Below are 23,069 nucleotides of genomic sequence, written 5' to 3'. Positions count from 1 at the left end.
AACTACATATATTTAGTTCATATGCACATCTGTAAATATCCATGCATCAAGGGAAATTACTTAAACACTCAGTAACCTTCACATCATTTAAGTAGAGGATCACTAAAGGTGTCATGTTGTATTTTATTTCAGTATAAAAACACCTTAGTAAAGCTCGTATATACAGTCTATGGTCGTATCTCTATAAAAGCAACACTGGCCCACTTGCTCTGGGGATGTACTCCAGACCTTAAAAAAAACAATACCCTGTTGTGTAACACACTTTACAAGAGGACCAGGGGCCTTTACAACCAGCTCTGTCTGTCAGTCTTGCAGTATCGCCTTCTGTCCACGAGAGGGCGACAAAACTCCCCAAACGTCTATTTTAGAACATCTTGTTCCTAATCTGTGCACTAAATCACAGCATCATCACCATGTTTACATTGTCATCACGGGGGGAGATGACACCAGACAAGTGGTGGCTGCATAGCAGAGCAGCTGTTTGAAAGGTCAGGGATGCTGGATGATGAATTGGGAATGTTAAAAAGTATTTCTGACGCATGCGTCGTTTTTTTTTTGCCTTTTTTCCTCCATTGCAAACAAAACTTAACAAACCTCAAGCCTTAAAATGTACACTACATTCTTGTTAATCTGTGAACCCCCTGACCTCCCGGGGGGGGGTGTCTCGTGTTAGGAGCAGGTGGGTGTGTTGGGTCGCGTCATGTGACGCTGCTTCAGTCATACTGGTATAAATCCACCTCTGTGTATTTGGGCAGTCCTTCTCTCCACCTAAAGCTGCCGTGTCCTCCAGCCCAGGCTACACCGTGGCTTCTTCTTCTTCTTCAGTCATGGCTGGTATGTAACATTCTAACTCTTCAAACTACGCTGACTCCCTCTCTCTCTTTTCCACGGAGCTAACGCGTGTTTTCTTCATTGCTAAATCTCGCGGACTTTGGTGCAGTCAGGTATCAGGTTTAAAGGTGACGTTGAAGTGTCGTTAATGTTTTTTGTAGTTCAGTAAATGTTGGTGCAGCAGCAGCAGCATGAAGTGGAGACAGAGCTGAAGTACATTCTGTCTCCTTCTCTCCATCTTAATGACCAGCTGCTAACTTTAAAGCATGACGTAGGAAGTCATGCTTGAAACATGATGAGTGCACATGACATGAATTCTCTACTAATTAGTCTGTGAGGAACCTCCAATCAAAACACCTGTTTGTTCTTCTCAGTTTGCAACTTATGCATGGAATAAATTAATGAATTGATCTTCTGGTCGTCCTCTTTCAGGTCCCTGAGCCTCTGCTTTGGAAACACTGTTAACTGTATGGCAAAGTGGAGGAAGGGGGGTCAGGAGGGGGGTTGGGGACGTACAGCATGTACTGTACTTTAGAGACTGTGTGGACACTAGTTGCCTTTTTTCTATGCATTAAGGCTGCATTATATACTGCTACACTACAGCACTGGATGGGCCAATTGAAAAGAAGGCGAGAGAGGGGGGGGGGGGGGGTGTGTGGGGGGTGTGGCACCATGTACAGCCAGTGAGATGGAATAACTTTCCCTGACAGCTCTCTAAACTCTGACTGCTCCTCAGTTGTGGAAATGTAACCCCCCCCCCCCCCCCCTTGCCGTGATTGGACGTACGCTCAAATAATTTACAATCCAAGTGTGAATTAAAGTCGGCTCACATGCTGACTTCATGGTCTGCTTTTATAGGTTTCTCTCTCACAGTCTACTTATTGTTCTGAAACTTGCCTTGGCAGGTACATGACACATTTTTCCTGAACGTTGCGCCCTGCAGCCAGCGGCGTTTACCTTAATGACACATTTTAAATGGGTAGTGGCTGCTGGTACCATCTCATGAGGGAGAAGTTTCCCAATTAAGCCAGGCAACAATTGAACCATTTGACTGAAGTGGAGTTGAAGTTGTTTCAGGAAGACTTTTTCCTACGACCTGGAAAGAGGAGCTTTGTGCTGCATAACACATCAAAATTCAATAAAAACTGAGTTAAAAAAAAAAAAAATCCTGTTGCTGAAGGCGAGATCGCCCAAAACATTTTCTGATTATAGAAGAGTGTGTTGGTGTTTCATGTTGATGATCTTCTACTGGTCTGCACTTCGTTTTAGTTTATTCTCAAACTTAAGAACGTGCTGTACCATGAACACCTTTAACCAACAGTCCCTGTTTCTGCAAAAATGCATTCAATGAGAATTTTGTTCTAAAAATAATTTCACTTTTAGACAGTACCTACCAATGAGAGCCTCAGAACAGTGACGTTTTTTGCCCTAATGAGGGACCTTTCTCCCCCCATAGTGGAGTCGCATCACATGGGTGAACCAAAGCCTTAATTCAGAATGTACAACCTGATAGCTTTTACATTTTAAGACCTGTTCTATAAGTTATGCATCAATTCTGCAGCTGTTTGTTGATCATCAAAATGTTTCTGACTGTAAACAAAAACAAAAAAAAAAAAACCTGGAAAGAAAAACCAGATGTTTGTTTTTGGTTTCTCCTGTTGCTCAGTGTGTTCATGTTGTTGTTTTTTGATCTCTTGTTTGTGCGTCTTTCTTCCTCCACAGACCAAGCTTTTGTCACGTTGGCGACCAATGAGAGTTACGCCCGGGGCGCCATGGTTTTGGGCAAATCCCTCCGTAACCACAATACAACCAAGAAGCTGGTGGCGCTCGTCGGTCCACACGTGTCAGAGCCTTGCCAGTAAGAGGAAACCGTCCATCTTGTTTCTTCCTCATGTTCCTTTTGTTCATGTTGGTTGTTGGTGGTGATTGATTGTGTTGTGAATCTCGAGGTCGGTGCTGAAGAGGATCTTCGACGAGGTGCGGGTGGTGGACGTGCTGGACAGCGGCGACACGGCTCACCTGGCCATGATGAAGAGGCCCGACCTGGGCGTCACCTTCACCAAGCTCCACTGCTGGACCCTCACGCACTACTCCAAATGTGTTTTCATGGACGCAGACACACTGGTGAGAGAGAGACAGGAGATACAAGAATTCATATTATCACCACACCTGAGTCAACAACTGATATCAAACATAATCAAATGAGCACTGATGCATCATGGGGGATGTGATGTACACAGGCAAAAGAAGTCCAACGTCCATGCAGGAGATCTGCAGGTTTTTGGTGGTTTATTTAAAGAAAGCAAACAAAGAACATGGTGTCTCCTGCTGCCTCTCATAGGCCCACCCAGGTGCATGCTGGTCCTCTACCTCCCTCTGGTGCCCACAGTGTTACCCAAATACCTAACAAAAAAATCTTAATGCAAAACTAAAATTTACTAAACAAATAAGTAGCAAAAATAAAATATAACCCAAAATCTATTCTAAAGAAAACATGTAGAATAATTAAATAAACCAACATGTTTCTTCTTGGACCTCCCAGGTGCTCTCTAACATAGACGAGCTGTTGGAGCGGGAGGAGTTGTCGGCGGCTCCTGACCCCGGCTGGCCCGACTGCTTCAACTCGGGTGTGTTCGTCTTCAGTCCCTCCAACGAGACGTACGCAAAACTGCTCCAGCACTGCACAGAACACGGCAGCTTCGACGGTGAGTCACGCAGAATAAATAACAAAAGCCTGTTTTGTTTTTTGGTTTTTTTGGGGGTTTTTTGCACAGAGCTCTGGTTGACACTCAGCAGCTCTTGGCGTACTGTAAGTGAATTGTGGTCGTATTCTTGGCCCGGGGATCAAGTTCACTGAACAGCTCTCCTCAGATCAGCTGCTGAGAACAACATTGGCCTGCAGGGGGAGGGGGGAGGGGGGGAGGGGGGGAGGGGGGCGCTAACCACACAGCTGATTTAAGACATTACATGAAACAACATTTAATGTGAACATTAGTTCTCCTCTCTGTAGCCTCATGTCTTCTGTGAGGCGAGCTAAGAAGAGTTCTGCTGTGTGTACGTTTAAAGGTCATGACCTTTTCATGCCCATAACATCCGTCCATTCTGTTTCCCGTCCGGAGCCGACCCCAGCCGTCATAACATTTCTTTGATTAATAAAAAGCCAACCTGTTTTTGGTTCTTTGATTTTAGCACCGCTCTAAACAAACTCATTGTTGTCTCTTGATGCTCTGACCTAAAACAAAAAACAGTTGTTGTATAAACAGAATCCAGAACGGTCTCGTAGTAGAGCTTGTGTGTCTGCTGCTTGTTAGCGGCGGTGAACTTCAGAAACTCTAAATGACGAGCGTCTCTCTCCCCTGTTTGATACGGCGACAGATTCCATCGAGGCGAGTTCATCGGAAAAACCAATTAAGTTTTCTTATTCACGGCTTCACGTGCCAAACTCTCTCTGGCTGACGCCGTGTTTGTTGGCAGGAATGTTTTCAATCACAGACACATAATTGTCCGTCCACTAACAGGAGAAGGACTGTTATTATTTATATCTAATAACAGACACAACACTGATGTATGGTAACAGAAAGATACAAGACAGGAAACAGTTTTAATGCTTATTTATGGAAGGCTGTTATTAATAGTGACAGTCTTTATTTGAGCTTTACTTTTTCCATTTTTATTTTTCTGTGAATAATGCACAAAAATCAGAAGGGGTAGGACCAGAAGTGTTTTTAACTTCTTCTTATCCCTTTTGAACATGGACTATGTTATTTGACTTCTTTATTTGTTGCTATGGATCCAGTTTGTTTTTTCCTTTTTCTTAACATGTTCAATAAATAGATTAATAAATAATATCTCGTATTTCGACGTGATGATGGAGCTCTTGATGGACTGCTAATGAATAAAGCTCTCTTTTATTTATAGCAGTGGACGCTCTTTTCATGCACATGCGTTTTTAAATTGCTTTGACCTTTTTGGCGTTTCACTTCCTCCTCGAGGCGAACGCGATGCACACGTGCAGCACTTGGTTTCTCTTCATGTCACGGTTGATTTTGTGATTTTGGAGGAGAATCAGAGGAAAGACGAGGAGATATTGAATTGTGCGTTTTGAACCCCAGAGGCTCTGTCAGGTCTTCATCTCTGCAGCTCCACTGTTTGTCTGCTTGCCAAAACAAACTGGCAAAGAGTTGGATTCACATTCTTACTGAGCTCCTCTCATCCCCTCAAAATGAACATCCTCAGCCCCCGTCTTAACTTCTTAAAAATCCCCGAGTGGAGGTTGTGGTGACATCGGACAAACAAGCAGCTCTGTGTGTTTATTTGAAGAGTTCTGCAGCCTCACAGAGTTAAACAGTCCTGAAGGCCGCTCCGTCTCATCCTGTGCCAGCGGCCGTCCCATGACTGACCATTTGGCTTATGGCTGAAGCGGTTCAGCATGAATAGTCAATAGGCCTGTGTCATGCTTTTTTGGTTTTGGTCGAGTCAGCTGTGGATGTGATGATGTAACAGAGGAGATGTTCAGTATGAAGAAATGCTTTCACAAGGACTCGTTTCAGCTCTCCTTGTGTGCTAGAAAAAGTGCAAATTCACACTCCCTACCTCACCACAGAGTCTCTGCGGTGAAGCTACACCCACTTTTAGAATCAGCCAATCAGAGCGAGGGGGAGTGCAGACGCTTCACCAGGACACTTTCTTTATAACGAGTCTGAGGGGTTAATTAATCCACAAAGTGAGAGAGACTTTTTGAAAAGTTGTTTTCCTGGAGGTCGAGTACTCATGAATGAACTTATTGAAACGATGGTCGCTGTTTGAATATTCATTAATCTTTGGGCGGCTGTGGCTCAGTGGTAGAGTCGGTCATCTCTCAACTGGAAGGTCAGGGGTTCGATCCCCAGCTCCTGCAGCTACATGTTCTTTGTCCTTGGGTTAGACACTTTATCCAAAGTTGCTTCGTTGGTGGCGAGGCGTGATGAATTTGTATGAATGTGCCTTTTCTCCAGGCGGCTGTTTTCTGCTGCTGCTCTCTTCACTGAAAAGAAATGTGCTGGAGCTCAGACAAATGATGGGTGGATACGGGTCCTTCTCATCGATTTGCACAGTTTCAACAAATAAAGTTGGTGATTATAAATGTTGAAGTTGCAAAAACAACTTGGTGCAGTCTGGTGCTTGTCCCTGAATCGGTAGGGGGGCGGGGTAAAGGAGACATGGATGTTAGCAACACTAGCTCGGTTAGCTTCTGTCACAGCAAAAACAGTTCCTTTTATTTCAAACTTAAACATACAGAGCTTTTATTTTGAAGTTGCAAAGTTCATTCTTGCTGTTTCCTGCTCCAAAAATGTGTCGATCTTTACGAAATATTAAAAAATATAAGAATAATTTTGTTTGTCAAAGCTTAACGTTAAATCCTCCTGAACTTAAAAAAATAGAAGTCTTTATTTACTGTGAAGAGAATCTCCCTCATTGGTTGAAAACAGTATGACGGCTGTGTGTTCACAGTTGATCAAACCGTCGAGCTTTGCTGTTTCTTAACATGCTAATAACAGCAGCAGCTTATAGAAAAGCTTCTGCTGTTGCCGGGCAGATTTTGAACTTTGAACTTGAAGTGTTGTATTTCAGGGAGCAAACAGCAGCCGATCCATCTTTTGTCAAATGAGATGAATACATCCCGACTGCTGCTGGTGGATCATCCTATAGACTGTATGTAAATATAGCCCTGAACTTTAGTGCAACACGCTGTGGTCTTTGAAATGTAGCTGTGGGGTGCAGAGTGGAGTGTCAACAGTACTGCACGTGTGACAGACATGTTCTGTACATGTTGTCTCTGAACCGTCTGCAGCTGCAGTCAGATCTCTGCTGTGCACATGATTCAGAAACTGTTCACGCCCTGCCTGAGCTCTGCATCAAATCCTACTTTTTAGTCACTCGTACAGGAAGTGAGTCTTTGCCCGGGGCTCTGGACGTGTTGGAAATCACTCCCATCAGCTCGACAGATCTCGACAGACTTGATGACGTAAACGCAGATCGAGCAGAAAGTCTTAATTATTAACGCTGCTGTCACAGGTGGAGCGATCATCTGACTGCACGCTCACACGGCTTTCTTTCAAAAACAGCCATCCAGTCATAATCTGAGCCGGTCGAGCTGCACTTCATTAGCTCAGTCGACCTGTTATGTCATCGTATCAGTTCCTCAAAGACGCACTCCTCATTCTCTAAAAGTGAATTTAAAATGTAGATATTGTATTTCTGCTCTCTGGGATTCTTCAGGTCTGTGCTGAGGTGAACTTTTAACCTTTTTTTTTAGAGGATGTTTATGTGATTCTCTCCAATAGTTCACACTTCTAATAATACATTTAATTTGTAATGCACTTTTGCAAAAAAAATCTCAAAGTGCTACAGAAAAAAACAAATGAAAAGCAGAAGGCTTTGTTAAAAAGGTTTGTCAGCAGACTGTGGAGCCGTCAGCTGCTCGGGGAGAGAGGAGCAGACTTCTCCTGATTATTCCTGTTTTTAGTTCATTTACTGTGACACTAGCATGTTTCCTTTTCTGTCCCCGTGTGTTCCAGGAGGAGACCAAGGTGTTTTGAACAGCTTCTTCAACACCTGGGCGACGGCTGACATATCCAAACACCTCCCCTTCATCTACAACCTGAGCAGCATCGCCATCTACACCTACCTGCCGGCGTTCAAGCAGTGAGTGTCCGTCTGACAGGGACGTCAAATTCTGTTTTTTAAGTTTCTACTGTAAACGTCCAGAAGAGAGTCTGAGACACGAGGCCAAAGCTGTAAGCAGATTCTCCCCCCCCCCATCACATGAACCTGCAGTCACACCCTGACATGTCATCAAGTTACGAGCGAGATGAGCTGTAAGATTCCAGCGGCTCTTGCTCGAGTTCCCCCCCCCGCAAGGCCTCGACGCCGGGGGGTTAGATATCCACCCTGAGCTCCCAACAGCTGAAACCAAACTCCAAAATAGATGAGGTTTATTTAAAGACCTTTTATGTTCTCCTCTAGGACTCGTCATTGTAAACCCCCCCCCCCCCCCCCCCCCCCCAAAATCCCTCCCATCCTCAAGGCCTCTTCTCCATAGAAACAAAGCTCATCAACAAGATCATGGCTTTGGCATTCCCTGGCATCCAGATCAGGTTGACAGGGTGATAAACATGTATTGACTTGTTGGTTGTTGTGTTTAAGAGCTCTGACACACACACACCCCCCCCCCCCCCCCCGAGACTGATTCAGGCTTATTTGTGTACATGATCTGTCTGCCAGTACTGAGTATAAAATCCCTCTCTGTTGTTTGTGTTGGCGTGCTGTGAAATGAAGTCACATGTTTTCATGTAATGTAGTCCAGGATCTAAACCACTACAGACACCTGAGCTCTCAGTTTAAAACACGCTAAGCTACACGCTAAGCTACGATCACAAAGCTTTTCAAGAACTACAAATAACAGTCGTTCCATTGAAACTGTCAAAATGAGACCGGACTTCTTCTTCTGGCTGCTTACATGAAGAACAAACACAGAACAGCTTCGTCGTCAAGAGGTTTTCTAGTCTGTTATCAGGTCGGACTTTATATCCACTTTAAAATGTTCTTTTTCACACTCTGTGCTGTCTGACAAAAGGAGGTTTGGTGTCTTTCTTCTTGTTTCACTTCCATGAAATCTTCAGTATTTCTGTTGTTTAGCATTAGCTCATATCTGCTAATGCTGAAGTTGACCTCTTTCTTTGTGGAACCATCTTAGGATCATTAAAATGCAGCACAACCAGTTTTCTGAACTTAAATATCGGCTTCAGCAACAAATGAAATGGAAACTATTGGAGCCTGAACGATAAATCAGCCGGCCGATAACAAATAAGCAAGCAACGACTAATTTTATGTCTGATATTTGCTGATGTTACCGTATTTATTCACCAGTCAAAAAGCATTTAATTTCAGTTTCATTGCATGACACTTCGTTCTTTTTCTGGCGCTCACCAGCAGAGGGCGCTGTGTGGATTACAACAGTGATGCTCAGTTACTTTCCAGTTATTTTTTTTCCCCTCCCTAATATCAGTATTGATATTGGCCCCAAAAATCCACATCGGTCCGGTCCTAGAAATGATTCATAAATATTTCTCAGGATCTCTAACCACAGCGTGTGATCAGGTCGATCTTTCTCCTCCTTCAAACTCTTTCAGATATGGCGGCAACGCCAAGGTGGTCCACTTCCTCGGTAAGACCAAGCCGTGGAGTTACACGTTCGACCCCAAAGCCAAACAGATCTCAGGCAGCGTGCACGAGGCCACCGCACACCCCACCTTCCTCCTGGACTGGTGGACCCTGTACTCCAGCGCCGTGGTGCCCCTGCTGCAGGAGCAGTACGGAGACCAGCCCTTCCACTCTGGATGTGTGGAGGTGAATAAACACAATCATCCAAAGTCAAGTTTTAAACATATCACATCAACTGCTTTATTACAGTTTACGACTTTAGTGACCACACGGGCCGAGGCTTCCTGGTTGTTCAGTTCCAAAGTAATGAATGGGACTCGATGGTTTAGTTTCTTTAAATGTTTCACACTTAAATGTAGAAATCAAGTATCTCCTCTGAAAATAACTCTGTGAGTCATGACTGTCTACAATGGGTGTAACACCCGAGTCCCACTGTCTGTGATGTTTTCAGAGTCCTATCTTCACTTTGTTTACATCGCCGGGACGGCCGGCTGACTCCTCCCCTCGTGTATAAAAGTTGTTTAATTGAGGGACTAGAGAAAAGAAGAATAACATACTGTACTCACTGCTTAACTGTGTTTCTAGATCACGCTCATTTCAGGTCAATTTACATGCAGTGTGAAGATACCAGCAGAATAAAGATCGCTAGCATTAGCATGCTAACACAACAATGCAGCACAAGTTGTTTTGGTTTCATGCTGGTGCTCAAGGGCGACATCTGCTGGATCAAAAAATCTCAAACTTTAAAGGAAGAATGTGTTCCTGTTATTATGAATGCACAGGTATCTTTCTGTTGAATCCTCCATCATGTTCCTCGTTTCTGAGCACAAGATGTTGTATTTTTTTTCTGCCGGTTTACTCTTCTCTGTATGTTTTCCGCTCAGGGTGAGAGCAGCCCGTTCGCAGAGGCCCTCGGGCCCCAGCTGTCCTCAGAAGAACGGAAGCAGAAATGGGAACAAGGTCAAGCGGACTACATGGGAATGGACTCGTTCGATAACATCAAGAGGAAGCTCGACACCTTCCTCAAATGAAGAGATGGAAACAGGATATGAAGAGCACTTTCAGTAAAACATCATCACCACCGGTCTCGCAGTAAAAAACCAGGTTTTTCTGTCCACCTGTTTTATCAACTAGAGTCGAGTCTCTCCCAGCACCAGCAGCCCCCCCCCCCCCCCCCTCCCCCATACTCCAAAGACAGAGCCGTTTAAATGGAGGAACAAGTTACCTAATAAGAGCGGCTGTAATCGTCTATGCAAGGCTGTCATTGGCTGACAGCCGCACTGTGAAGACAAACAGGAAACACTTCTTACACCTTTTCTTTTTTTTTTACCTGCATTATAATTTGAGCAGTTTTGTTTGACACAAGTTGATTAAGAGTCATATCATTTTGATTTTTTTTTTTTTTTTACGACTCAGTCATCGAGGAGTCTTCTGAGCATTTCTATCTTACTTCCTTTGAGTCGAGGAGCCTCGGTTTAACACGGATTTATTAACACATTGACGCACTTAGCATGATCGTGGAGCCGTTTGTGCCTTAGTGTCTCTGCTCTCTGTAGTGCCATCATCCTTCTTTTCTAGACTAGCAGCTGATTTAGTTTTCTAACTTTCTTGCATTGAACTTGACACGGATGTGAGATGTTCCATTTAAACCTTTCATCTGGAAATATTAAAAGATTGAAAAGTTTTTCTTCTGGTGTTTTTATTTTATTTTTTGTCTGGAGTCTCATCGATGGCGGTCTCCATGCTGGAAATGTTGTCTCAGTCTAACTTTGAGTCAACCTAACGACAGGCTGAGAGCTGGAGCTGAGGCGGGTTTTAAACCTCCTGACAAACCGTTACACCGCGCCCACCTGTCAATCAGGTCAGCTACACGCCTTATTGTGAATAACTCTTATCCTTCATCAAATCAAAACTGATGAGTCATCAAAACATTCACCCCCCGTACAGTGTGTGTCCATCCAGACATGAGCTAATCACACCTATTTGGTTTTTTGAACCAGGCTGTAAAAACAGGCTTTTTAGAATGGGTGTGTATGTGACTTCCTGTGCTTCTGCAGCCAGCCTCGAGTGGACACTCCAGGAACTGCAGGATTTTACACTTCAGTATCAGTTTAATTTTTCAACACCGGAGGTTGCTGCTTGGTTTTGTTACTAAAACGCTGATAGGCTTAGTTCATCAATTTATTCATATTTTGACACTAATACACATGAGTATTTCAATGCCTGAGTTTGAACATCATCTGCCTGCCTCTCTATCGACCTCTACCCAACCTCTGGATTTTAAAGGTAAGAATATTAACCACCGCAGACTTTTCAGATTTGCTTCTTTTGGCAGCTGTTTCTAATCTCTTTATAGTCTGTGTGACCTTATGACCTATTCTAACAAAACATTTAAAGCTCTGTCACTTTAAAAGTGATTAGCTCAGACAGGAGGTTATATTTTTTTGTACATTTATTTATTTTAATCATATGTCTGAATGTTAACACAGCATGGTAACAACATGGTAACAACAGCAACAAACGTTGTGGAGTCTACGAATAATATGTTTAAATATCTGTTCCAATTTATATTTCAGTGAAAAGTTGATGTGCAAAATGTGAAGTAATAAAAAGTATGTTAACATTCACAAAACATTATTTTGCCCCTGATGTCATGATAGATAGATAGAGAGATAGATACTTTATTGATCCTGAGGGAAATTCAAAGCATCCAGTAGCAGGTTACAAAGACATGAAACATTTGTTACAAATTAACCACAAAACTGACCTGAATATAAAAAATAAAAAAGTGTTGACCTTCTGAAGTTGTGTTGTTTTATATGTACAGCAATGTTTAAAAAAGTATCTAAAAACAGACATTAAATAACAGGCAGTGCAAACATTAAGTAAAGGTGCTATGTAAGTAATTGAGGTGATCATTAAAGTGTCCAACTAGAGGCTGACTCTTGGGACAGCTGTGCAGAATATGACGGCACGTCGGGCACCTCGTTTTTTTTCTTGAGTTTGTGAGTTGTTCCGACCTGAGCAGGTGTTCATGTTCATGTTAGAACTCTGAAACTCATTTTTCCGACGTGTCCGACGCCACATGAATGCACCAAGAGCCTCGTCCCTCCCTGAGCTCTTAGGCGCCCCTTTAAGGGGTCCCGGACCCCAGGTTGGGAACCACTGTTCCAAGGAACGTCACGGATGAACGTCACCGGAATAAGTTTTACTAAACTGAAGTAACAGATTTAGCAGCAACAGACAACTCGACAGCAGCAGATGTTACTTTTTTATCCAGAACCACATTTGCGGTTTTGAACGCAACTCGGGACTGTTCGGTGATGTCATCAAGGGGGCGTGTCGTGACCCAGGGGGCGTGTCGTGATCCCCGCAGTGGGTGATGTAGACCTTTCCAGGGAAGTAAAACCCAGCAGCAGCAGCAGCCTACACACACACACACACACACACTAACCATTCCCCTCAAGATGGCCCCGCTGCCCTGGTTCCGAGTGGCTCTGCTGGTCTCGTTTTCGGTCTTTCTCACGGTTCTGTTGGGGTTCGGACTGCCTGCCCTGCTGAACGCCGTCATGAGGATGTTCGGACTTCCGGAGACGAGTGTGACCGAGTGCATCGTTGTTCTTTATTTACTCTTTGTTTTTTATGTAGCGACGCCGAGAATCCCCCGAGGAGAGGTGGAGGTAAAGTACAGAATGCACTTTAAATTACTCCGACATGGAAATCAACAAACGTCCCATTTAGGCTCCCGTAGCTGTGTTAGTATATGTTATTATGACTCTTATTATAGAGGAAGGACATGCACTGCAGACTGTTTTTATTCTTCTATTCTCTCCTTCACTTCTGTTGCTTTTATTTGACATTTAAACCTTTTCAGACATGTGTTTACTTCCACTTGTTGCAGACTCCTCTCCGTTTTATCTGAATATTGATGTTTCATTCCTGACTTCCTTTGTCCCTCAAATCCCTTTGTAAACATGTTTAAAGGTGCTATATGAATAAAAGTGATTGTTATGAACAATTATCAACTCATCTGACCCCCTGTTAATGTTTAAACACGCCTTAACTCTCTCACTCTTTGACTTATTAACTCTGAAGTCAAACATGTTTCACCTGCTGTGAAATAAAAGCCCTGATGTTTTTATTTATTCTTCGTCTGTGCAGGTGAAGGGAAAAGCCGTGTTTATAACGGGGTGTGACTGTGGCTTTGGTCACGCGCTCGCCAAACATCTGCACAAACTCGGCTTCACAGTCTTTGCTGGATGTCTCCTGAAGGTACAGATTCAAACACACTGCTCGTTTCATTTGTTTGTTTGTTTGTGTTTTGAATGTTGTTCTCGATGTCGCTGTGCGTCCTGCAGGATAAAGGCGGCGAGGGGGCAAAGGAGCTGGAGGAGTTTTGCTCAGATCGCATGAAGGTCGTGCAGCTGGACGTGTGCAGCGACGAGCAGGTGAACCAGGCAGCAGAACACATCAGAGAGAACCTGGAGGACTCAGAGAGAGGTAAACCTGAAACCCTCTGTGACTGTCATTGTTTCTGTCATCACTTCCTGTCTGTGCTCGTATCTCAGGTCTGTGGGCCGTGGTGAACAACGCCGGTGTGTCCACATTTGGAGAAGTCGAGTTCACCTCCATGGACACCTACAAGCAGGTGTCAGAGGTCAACCTCTGGGGGACCATCAGGGTCACCAAGGCGGTTCTGCCGCTGATCCGCAGAGCCAGAGGTGAGCGGCTGGAACACAACATGTTACATATCTGAGTTAAACAGTGTCCAACACGTCTGCAGGGACAAACTAACCTTTGATTTGGACGTTTTTTCCACATCTACTCATGAGAGTTTCTATTGGACAGAAAATTCTGCAGCTAAGTTAGTGTCCCGTGATCTCTGAGTGGAATGCTAACTATGCAAACGAGCCGGACGTTGAAAAACATATTTTAATCCTTTCTATGTAAAGCAAAGTGAAGCTTTTATTACAACATAGTCAAATCATACTTTTATTTTTTTATTTAGGAAAAGATTTCTTCACACATTAGTAATTACACATGATTGAAAAATAATTGCAAGACTCCTCCCTCAAACTTTCAAACATTGGAGCACTTTCTTTGCAGAAAGGGGGCGGGGGGGGAGGGGTACGATGCTCGCAGTATATTTAACAATTCAGCTCTTCAAAAGATGTTTTCATATTCAAGTTAACATGACATTAATTAATTTAATTAAATCGAAATTATTGACAAAAGAACACAGGAAGCTTTCACCCTCCAGAACTTTACAATTTATGGAGAAAACATTTTACAAATTACAGATTTAAACAGCAAAATGTTTGTCAAAGATCATCATCAAAACACATCAGGGAGAACATCTGCAGCCAGGTCGTCGAACATCCTCTTTAAATCATCCAATCAGAGCAGCTCGTTCAGTCTCAGCTCTTCTTGTGATTGGTTCAGAGAGAGCAGCAAACTTAAACGCCTTGAGACGCCCGTTCACTTCGGACTTTTTAAACGTTTTTTTAAATGTTTGTTTTGACTTCATTTGTTTGTTTCTCTCTCTCCAGGCCGCGTCGTAAACCTGGCGAGCATGTACGGCCGGATGGGAAACGTCATGCGCTCGCCGTACTGCGTGTCCAAATACGGCGTGGAAGCCTTCTCCGACTGCCTCCGCTACGAGATGAAGTCCTGGGGCGTCAAAGTGTCCGTGGTCGAGCCGGGGAACTTCATCGTGGCGACGGGCATCCTGACGCGGGACATCGTCGCCAGCACAGCCAACAAGCTGTGGAGCGAGGCGCCGCCGCAGGTGAAGGAGGACTACGGGAAGGCGCACTTCGAGAAGCTGGTGGCTCTGATGCGCTCGTACTGTAACAGCGGGCAGAAGAGCGTCGCCCCCGTGTTGGACGACATCACCGACGCCCTCGTGTCCAAGCGTCCGTACACACGATACAGCCCCATCGAGCCGCACTGGTGGATCAGAGTGCAGGTGATGACTCATCTGCCCGGCGCCATATCCGACCTCCTCTACCTCTGAAGTACACGCTCTTTGTCGTCCAGCTCCGGCGGGCCTTGGATCACAGCGAGCAGCTGTCCTTTGTAGCGCCACACAGTGAACTCTGCTGATCGAGCACTTTGCTTTTGTTTGTCTGACGAGATCAAGAACTTGATGTACTGATTCTGTGTTGAGTAGGAACTACTTTGTGCAGAGTTCAGACACTCTTAGCTCTAAATAATTCATCTTTAAAGTCTTTATATGTGATGTTTTGATCCAGCAGATGTCGCCCTTGAGCTCCAGCATGAAACCAAAACAACTCGCGCTGCATTGTTGTGTTAGCATGCTAATGCTAGTGATCTTTATCATGCTGGTATCTTCACACTGCATGTAAATTTACCTGAAATGAGCGTGATCTAGAAACACAGTTAAGCAGTGAGTACAGTATGTTATTCTTCTTTTCTCTAGTCCCTCAATTAAACAACTTTTATACACGAGGGGAGGAGTCAGCCGGCCGTCCTGGCGATGTAAACAAAGTGAAGATAGGACTCTGAAAACTCTGAAAACATCACAGACAGTGGGACTCGGGTGTTACACCCATTGTAGACAGTCATGACTCAGAGTTATTTTCTGAGGAGATACTTGATTTCTATTATATTTAAGTGTGAAAAATCACATATAAAGACTTTAAAATCGCTAACTTTATTTGTTGAAACTGTGCAAATCGATGAGGAAGGCCCCGTTTCCTCCCTTCATTTTTTTTAGTGAAGAGAGAATGTGTTCGCAGCAGAAAGCGGCCGCCTGGAGAAAAGGCACAGCCCCCGGCGTCTTTTTTTCCGAGCGCTAAAAGTAAAAGTAATGGAGCAGTGTCGGTCATACAGCGGCCGTTGTCAACAAACTGTTGTCATGGAGACAGGACGGAGCGCTTTTCTTCTATAAGTGAAAAATCACATATTAACCCTTTAAAGTCTGCTGTGGTGTTATCTTAAATCCCCTCATGTATGAATATCTTCCATCCTGACATTTTGTTCCTCATGGGAATCGTTCCCTCTGGAGCAGTGCTGGTGAAGCTCGAGAGGAGAGCTTCCTGCTGGTTTTTTTTGTGACAGACGCCGGAACAAGCCGAGGTCGGCCACAGTAACGGCGTGCTGAGATTTTGGCTGGACGCGTCAAAAAGTTACATAACCACTAACACAAACCCACTTTGTCTGAAATCTGCAACAAGTTCCTGCGTGCTGCTTTGGACACTGAGGGTGATTGATGTGATTAATGACCATGATTGAACAAAAAAGGTCGCCCCCCCCCCCCCTCCCCCCTCCCCCCTCCTCTCTCCTATCAAGCCTTCTAGACTGGAAACTTATTTTGTATATAAAATATATTAATGAATAAATTAAAAATTAGTTACATTTTTAAAGAATGAAGTGAAATAAAGTGACCCAAAATGAGGCTGTGTTTTGTGAAAAATCTCATGTGAGTTAGCCTGAGTGGTGTTGCTAGATGTAATGACAGAAATTGGCCACCAGGGGGCGGGCATGTATCATAAATAGGACTTCAAGGGGAATCTCCTGCCTGTGAAATGTGTCAGTTTAGGTTTCTTTATCAGAACATTATATCAACGTGGAGGCACAGGGATGTAACCAGTAGGAGAACAAGTTTGGGTGGCAGGAGGACTTTGTTGGGAAGCGGAGGGTTGCCGGTTCAAATCCCGGTGTGGACCAAAGTGTGGAGGAAGAGAGGAGCCAGGCAGCGGTGATTGCAGAGCCTGTGGGGGCTTCAAGGCCAACATAATTCCCCTCAAACATCCCCCATATTCAGGGCTAGACAAGCATCATTCAGTCGTTTACTATTCTATGATTGAGTGCTGTGAGATGGGGCCCCCTTAGGGAGGTTTCCTACTGTCGTTGAAAACTTTGCACATTTTCAGTCACTGCTGTTCATTTAAGTTTTATCAGGCCTTAAGGGTCCATCACTGACCTGGGGGTCCTAAGCAGCGCCTCTGGTGCCGGGTCACTTCCAAAATAGTGCCGAGGTCGCCTTGAGCAAGGCACTGAACCCCCCCCCCCCTCCCCCCTCCCCCTCTGACATCTCTTCACTAATACAGGTCTACAGGTCGTGGCTGTGAACATTATTCCCTGTTATATTCAAACAGGAATTGTTACATTGTGCTTGCATTATTTTCAGGCTTTAGGTCAAATGAAAGTGGAGATTGCAACATTGTGAGAGAATTCAAACACAGAAACACGTGATCTGTTTGGTTTTTATCGTTTATTACGTCTTTTGAACACTCTAATAAACTCTTCTAAATTATTACACCTGAAGACGATCTCCCATCCATCCATACAAACAGTATTAAGAGCATGACAATTAAAATTTCACAGCACCGCCGTTCTCTTTCCACAGCATGGATCTGTTTTTTGTTTTCTTCACTTTCTCTCATACAGAAAAAAAAAAAAAAAAAAAAAAGCTTTCTTTTTCGAGACAAAGAACACCGTAGAGATGTAAGCAGCACTCAAGCACCAGATTTTGTCGGTTTTAGTTTGGAGGGGGGCGGGGGGGCTCCAGCTGCGTGTAGTTCTTGAAATAGTTTGATAAAATAAACTCTTGATAACATCATAACGTCTTTATCCTTTAAGGAGATTCTGAATGTCTGCACAGCTACAAGGCTCTGCTCATGCAGCCTCCATTAATATCAGACGAGTCTATGCAGGGAGACGCTCAACTTCTGAACATCAAGTTAAACATTTAAGCACTGATGATACGTTTCCTTTTCTTTACATATTTAAGTGGCTAAACTGCAAAAGTGAATGTCTAAAAAAAAGAAAAAGAAAAAGACAGTTCCTTCACGACCCAACGACATGTGATACCGTTAGAGTCGAGGTGCTTGAAGGTGAGATTCAGGTCATGATTAGATCACACCTGGAAGCTTCTCCTTATGAATGAAACGACACATGTAGGCGTTCACCGTTTCATGGAAGTGATGAAGTCTGCTAAAGTTAAGGTCACTTGAAAACTAGACACGATGTTGCCTAAAAGGGCATTTAATCATGACAACAACAACAACAAACAAAAGAAACAGTTGGAGCTTCTGTCAACAAAAGAGAGCATTAAATTAGGAAAACGCCTTTTCTCTACATGAGGATGTCGCCGGACACCGTTTCGACATATCGCTCGCGCTGATCGAGCTCGTGTGACGCACATGCAAAAAGATTTAACCAAATCATGTGAGGCAGTGACGAGGGACGTGGGAAGATGAATACTTAAAGGTGCAGTAAACCTTTGGTTGACAGAAAGCTGTGAAGGCACATTTAAAAAAAAACAACAAACAACAACATCTCCTAAATCCTTCAAACTGGGGCACATGGCGTTGGCGTTTGTCACTTTTTTTTTTAATTCAGCGTTTTGGTGCAGACGCTGCAGAGCTGGAAGCAGTGGGGGGGGGGGGATTCATCCAATTTAAACAAAAAGAAAGAAAAGAAAAGGTCGCTGATAGAAGTTTGTCCAGATGCAAACACAGCATCTTATGTTAATAGTCAGGGAGAAAAAAAAAAAAAGCATGGCACAGAAACGACAGCTTGGGATTGGGCGCTATAAACGAGACGTAACAGGATTCCTGTAACCCAAATACTTATTGTGGTGACTGAACACAGAAGGAGGGGGAACAGGCACGGGTTGTCACACAGAACAAAACAGGTTCAACTAAGTCAGTCTTCACGGTTTCAAGTCCAAAAAACAAAAAGGAAAAGATCAAGCAACACTGACGACCAATCCTGTGACATGTTGAACCGTGTTGCTACAATTCTGTTCAAAACAGAATTTAAACCCTGGAATGTGGTTTTTTTTTTTTTAAATGTTTATATCGTATGATTCAAGATCTTCATCAAGACTATATGTTTATGGTTAGAAGTATAAAGCCATCCAATCAAACTGTAAGCTAATGATGATTTCAAATGCATCTTCTGCATGCTCACTCGTTAAGAAGCGTTTGGTGTAAAGGTCCAGGAGAGCGGCGAGGAAGTAAAGGGTCACACCCATGTTTCATGCTCAGACCCATTAGACCTTAAAAGCCCTCTAGAAAAAATACTGCCATCCAGAAATCCTTTTATTCTCTGCTGTGATGCATCAGCGTTGGCTCGCGTTCAGATTTCCCCGCCCATTAACGACTGGGAGCGCTAATCCAGATCCTCTCTCCTCCCTATATGATCCTGCTCGCTTTTTTTTGTTTTTTAATGGTCCCATTTTTCCATTCCTCCTCTATGAAATCCCCTTTCCTCTCTCTCTCTCTCTCTTTTTCTCTGTGCTTCATTCAACAGCTGGAGAACTCGTCATCCTCCTCGTCTTCCCTGAGCCTCGCTGCTGCAGCTCTGATTGCAGGCGCTAATGCTAGCTAGCTGCACCCCAACATTCAACTCCACTTGGTCTGATTTCACTCCAACGACGCCCACTCACTTGAGACCTTTACTGTAAATACAAACCATGTGTTCTGCTGACACTGACTACATCTGAAAAACAAACTCAGACTTCTTATGGAAGGAAAAAGTGGAGATTCCCGGGTTGTTAAAGCAGTTTGCTTTTCGACCCTGAAGGAGTTTGTTTCTGATTTCCTCGAGGAAGAGGGCGTCTCCTAGCTTCATGTAAGGACCCTGCAACCACACAAAAGCGACCCCTGCATGACCCCTCCGTTCCCTCCAGTGATCACTAATTCTGAAGCAATGACATCATCGTCCGGACCGCCAGGACTGTCCCTCCGTTTCCCCGTTCAGACTCCTGCAGAACGGGCGAGACTTTTTAGAACCAGCTCCTCCGCCTTTCCTCCTACTTTATCCCCCGAGAGAGATCTCCTTTGGCAACGCTTTGTGAGAGGACGCATCAGCTGTCAGTCAAACTCCAGCAGGGGGAGGGGGCTTTCTGCCTTGTCACATGACCTCCAGACTCTCAGCTACACCTCGCAGTCACTAATGTGGACCGTGGATCGCTCCTTAAGGGGAGACGGTGAAGGCATGAGCAGGACGCTGTTCCCATCAGCGTGCATGCATGCAAAGTCATGGGATTCTCTTTTGAAGACCCCCTCCCCCTCCCCTCCTCCCCTCCTCCCCCACCTGTCTGTGATGCCTCAGCTTTGTAACATTCACATGATATGGATACAGCAATATGTGAGGCAAGCAGTTCTGTTGGAGAGGAAAAAAATGGGAAAAAAAACAAAAAAACGGGATGTGCATGAGTGTCCTTTTGCGACTGTGATCCTGACAGAGTCGATCAATAAATATATTTTGGTCACTTAATTGTTTATTCATGATTAGCAGTTAGCAGAAGACGTGGATTAGCGTGTCCACAAAGCGTAAAGAACGAAGTAAGACGGACGACACAAACTGAAGTTGCAAGTGTAGACCTCTGTGGGCGGGACTAACGCCTGAAAGATGCCTGCGTGTGTGTGTGTGTGTGTGTGTGTGTGTGTGTGTGTGTGTGTGTGTGTGTGTGTGTGTGTGTGTGTGTGTGTGTGTGTGTGTGTGTGTGTGTGTGTGTGTGTGTGTGTGTGTGTGTGTGTGTGTGTGTGTGTTGTTGTGTATTGGATACAGTTAAAAATAGTCACATTTTAAAAAGAAACTGTTAAAAAGATTATATATTATCAACAAAAAAAAAAAAAAAAAAACTAAATGCAACTCTAATAGATATCGAGGTGGAAATACATGGCATCGCCTATGACCTAACACATCTGGATAATTTAAAATAGGCGACCAAGAGGTCTGTAGTCATCTCTCAGGAGTCCATAGTCTCTTTGTCTCCCCGGTTTCCTTTCCTCAGTGTCCTCCTCTCCTTTCCTTTTTTTCCATCCCTCCTCTTGGAATGCTCACAAGTCGGGCATTAAAGTCCTGATGATGTGTTAAGTCCTCAGGCTGGGAGTCTGAATGTTAGTGTGTGTTCTGCTGTTAAGTATCTGTATACATGGATGCAGTTAACGATCTATATGTGTGTGTGTGTGTGTGTGTGTGTGTGTGTGTGTGTGTGTGCAGCAGAGAGGGATCAGGAGGCAGCCAGGGCCTTGATCAGGTACAGTTTGTCTCCCTGCTCGCTGGTGAAGATGGGCGCCTTTTTGTAGTGTTCAACAAGCTCCTCCATGGAGTTGAACTTGCGCTGTCCGATGCAGTAAAGGTTTTCCTTCAGCTGCACTTTGAAATGCTTGTTCTTGCTCTGCGCCTTCAGGGAGATGGAGAAGTCGTTTGGCTGTGAAAGAAGAGGAAACAGGAGGTTTTTTTATATCATCTGTGTTTCCTACATCAGGAGTCAAGAAATCTTTTAAAGTGAGGGACAAACACAAGTTAAAGATAAGAGGCAGTCGCTTGTTTTAAAAATAACAACAGCTTGAAGTAAAGCTGCTCAATCATCCCTTCTCCTCTGACTGGACGTGGGATGTTTCTGAGCGGGGAGCTGGACTGAGTTTAGTTGTGGATACTCGATTCAAACTTGCAATATAAAAGACGTGGACGTAGCGGCATAAAGTGGAGAATATGAAGCAAAATGCTAAGTAGATAAAGCTCGTTCTTAAACGAGGGTAACCTTGGGATGGCTTTCACCCTCAGTCGGGAGTTGGTCTGCTTCCTGTTGGACAGGCAGGGGACAAACACTGGCGGTTAACTTGTGCTAGCATGCGTTAGCTTGCAGTGTAGGTACAGATAGTAAATGTAAACACTACGTCCTGCAGGGAGGGTGAGCTTCTGGTGCCCATGAGACCAGTTTGAATGTTGTGTTAACAAGCTGCTGACTCCACCTTTAAGATTTGTTGTGTAACATAGATTTTTTCATTTCCGACTAAGCTAAACTAAATCTAACTTTCTCATCCTGTAGGACAACAACACTGCTTCAAAATGAAACTTTGCATACTGGACACACGCGGTCATTTTTTCTGTAGAGGATTTACAGTGTTTGTGAGATTTTTTTAGATACTGGGTATAGATAACATACCAACTCTACATCTGATGAAATGTAAAGCAACACCAAGGAGTTCCTGTTTAAAGTCTGAGGAAGAGCATGTTGAAACATCAGCGGTCAATAAATCCTCAAAAGTGTGATAATGAGTCACCTTCTTAAAGTTACAGAGACGTGACCCAACACAGCCTGACATTCATCTTTTCTGATCAGGTAGCACAGACGTACATTATTTAGATAAAAACACATCGGTACAAAAACATACCAGGATGAATTTCAGCTGTTGGGGTCACGAGAATGTTTAAGATGGCGACTCACAAAAAACACTTTAAAGTCTGAGGAAGAGCGTGCTGGATCAAAACATCAGAGAGAGAGAGACAGAGAGAGAGAGACAGAGAGAGAGACAGAGAAAGAGAGAGGGGGGAGAGAGACAGAGAGAGAGAGAGAGAGAGAGAGAGACAGAGAGAGAGACAGAGAGAGAGAGAGAGAGAGACAGAGAGAGAGAGAGACAGAGAGAGAGACAGAGAGAGAGACAGAGAGAGAGAGAGAGAGAGACAGAGAGAGAGAGAGACAGAGAGAGAGAGACAGAGAGAGAGAGAGACAGAGAGAGAGAGAGAGACAGAGAGAGAGAGAGAGAGAGAGAAAGAGAGAGACAGAGAGAGAAGAGAGAGAGAGACAGAGAGAGAGACAGAGAGAGAGAGAGAGAGACAGAGAGAGAGAGAGAGAGAGAGAGAGAGGGGGGGAGAGAGACAGAGAGAGAGAGAGAGAGAGAGAGAGAGACAGACAGAGAGAGAGAGAGAGGGGGGAGAGAGACAGAGAGAGAGAGAGACAGAGAGACAGAGAGAGAGAGAGAGGGGGAGGGGGGGAGAGAGACAGAGAGAGAGAGGGGGGGAGAGAGACAGAGAGAGAGAGAGACAGCAGAGGAGAGAGAGAGGGGGGGAGAGAGACAGAGAGAGAGAGAGAGAGACAGAGTGTGAGAGAGAGAGAGGGGAGAGAGAGAGAGAGGGGGGGAGAGAGAGAGGGGGGAGAGAGACAGAGAGAGAGAGAGACAGAGAGAGAGAGAGAGGGGAGAGGAGAGAGAGAGAGGGGGGGAGAGAGAGAGGGGGGAGAGAGACAGAGAGAGAGAGAGGACAGAGAGAGA

At 44.4% G+C, this 23,069-nt stretch overlaps 3 protein-coding genes across 3 annotated transcripts in view; 2 read left to right on the top strand and 1 right to left on the bottom strand.

Annotated features, from left to right (window-relative positions):
* Positions 1 to 676: 676 nt before the first annotated feature.
* On the top strand, positions 677 to 10,717 carry gyg1b (glycogenin 1b). The gene is made up of 7 exons (XM_020656640.3): positions 677 to 834; positions 2,554 to 2,689; positions 2,781 to 2,955; positions 3,374 to 3,536; positions 7,389 to 7,515; positions 9,003 to 9,219; positions 9,918 to 10,717. The coding sequence occupies exons 1-7, from the start codon at positions 828 to 830 to the stop codon at positions 10,062 to 10,064; spliced, it is 972 nt and encodes a 323-aa protein (XP_020512296.1). The 5' UTR covers positions 677 to 827; the 3' UTR covers positions 10,065 to 10,717.
* Positions 10,718 to 12,253: 1,536 nt separating this feature from the next.
* On the top strand, positions 12,254 to 16,452 carry bdh1 (3-hydroxybutyrate dehydrogenase, type 1). The gene is made up of 5 exons (XM_020656646.3): positions 12,254 to 12,713; positions 13,195 to 13,305; positions 13,392 to 13,533; positions 13,602 to 13,754; positions 14,583 to 16,452. The coding sequence occupies exons 1-5, from the start codon at positions 12,501 to 12,503 to the stop codon at positions 15,047 to 15,049; spliced, it is 1,086 nt and encodes a 361-aa protein (XP_020512302.1). The 5' UTR covers positions 12,254 to 12,500; the 3' UTR covers positions 15,050 to 16,452.
* Positions 16,453 to 17,253: 801 nt separating this feature from the next.
* Positions 17,254 to 23,069, bottom strand: part of nck1b (NCK adaptor protein 1b) — a 35,931-nt gene continuing 30,115 nt past the window's right edge. The window contains 1 exon segment of the mRNA XM_020656642.3: positions 17,254 to 21,226. Within this exon segment, the coding sequence (XP_020512298.1) occupies positions 21,026 to 21,226 (201 nt within the window). The 3' untranslated portion in view covers positions 17,254 to 21,025.

This window comes from Labrus bergylta, chromosome 20 (genome assembly GCF_963930695.1).
Source record: "Labrus bergylta chromosome 20, fLabBer1.1, whole genome shotgun sequence".
NCBI classification, from domain to species: Eukaryota; Metazoa; Chordata; class Actinopteri; order Labriformes; family Labridae; genus Labrus; species Labrus bergylta.
Note: the sequence above shows the minus strand (reverse complement) of the source record. Positions and strands in the feature narration are given on the sequence as shown.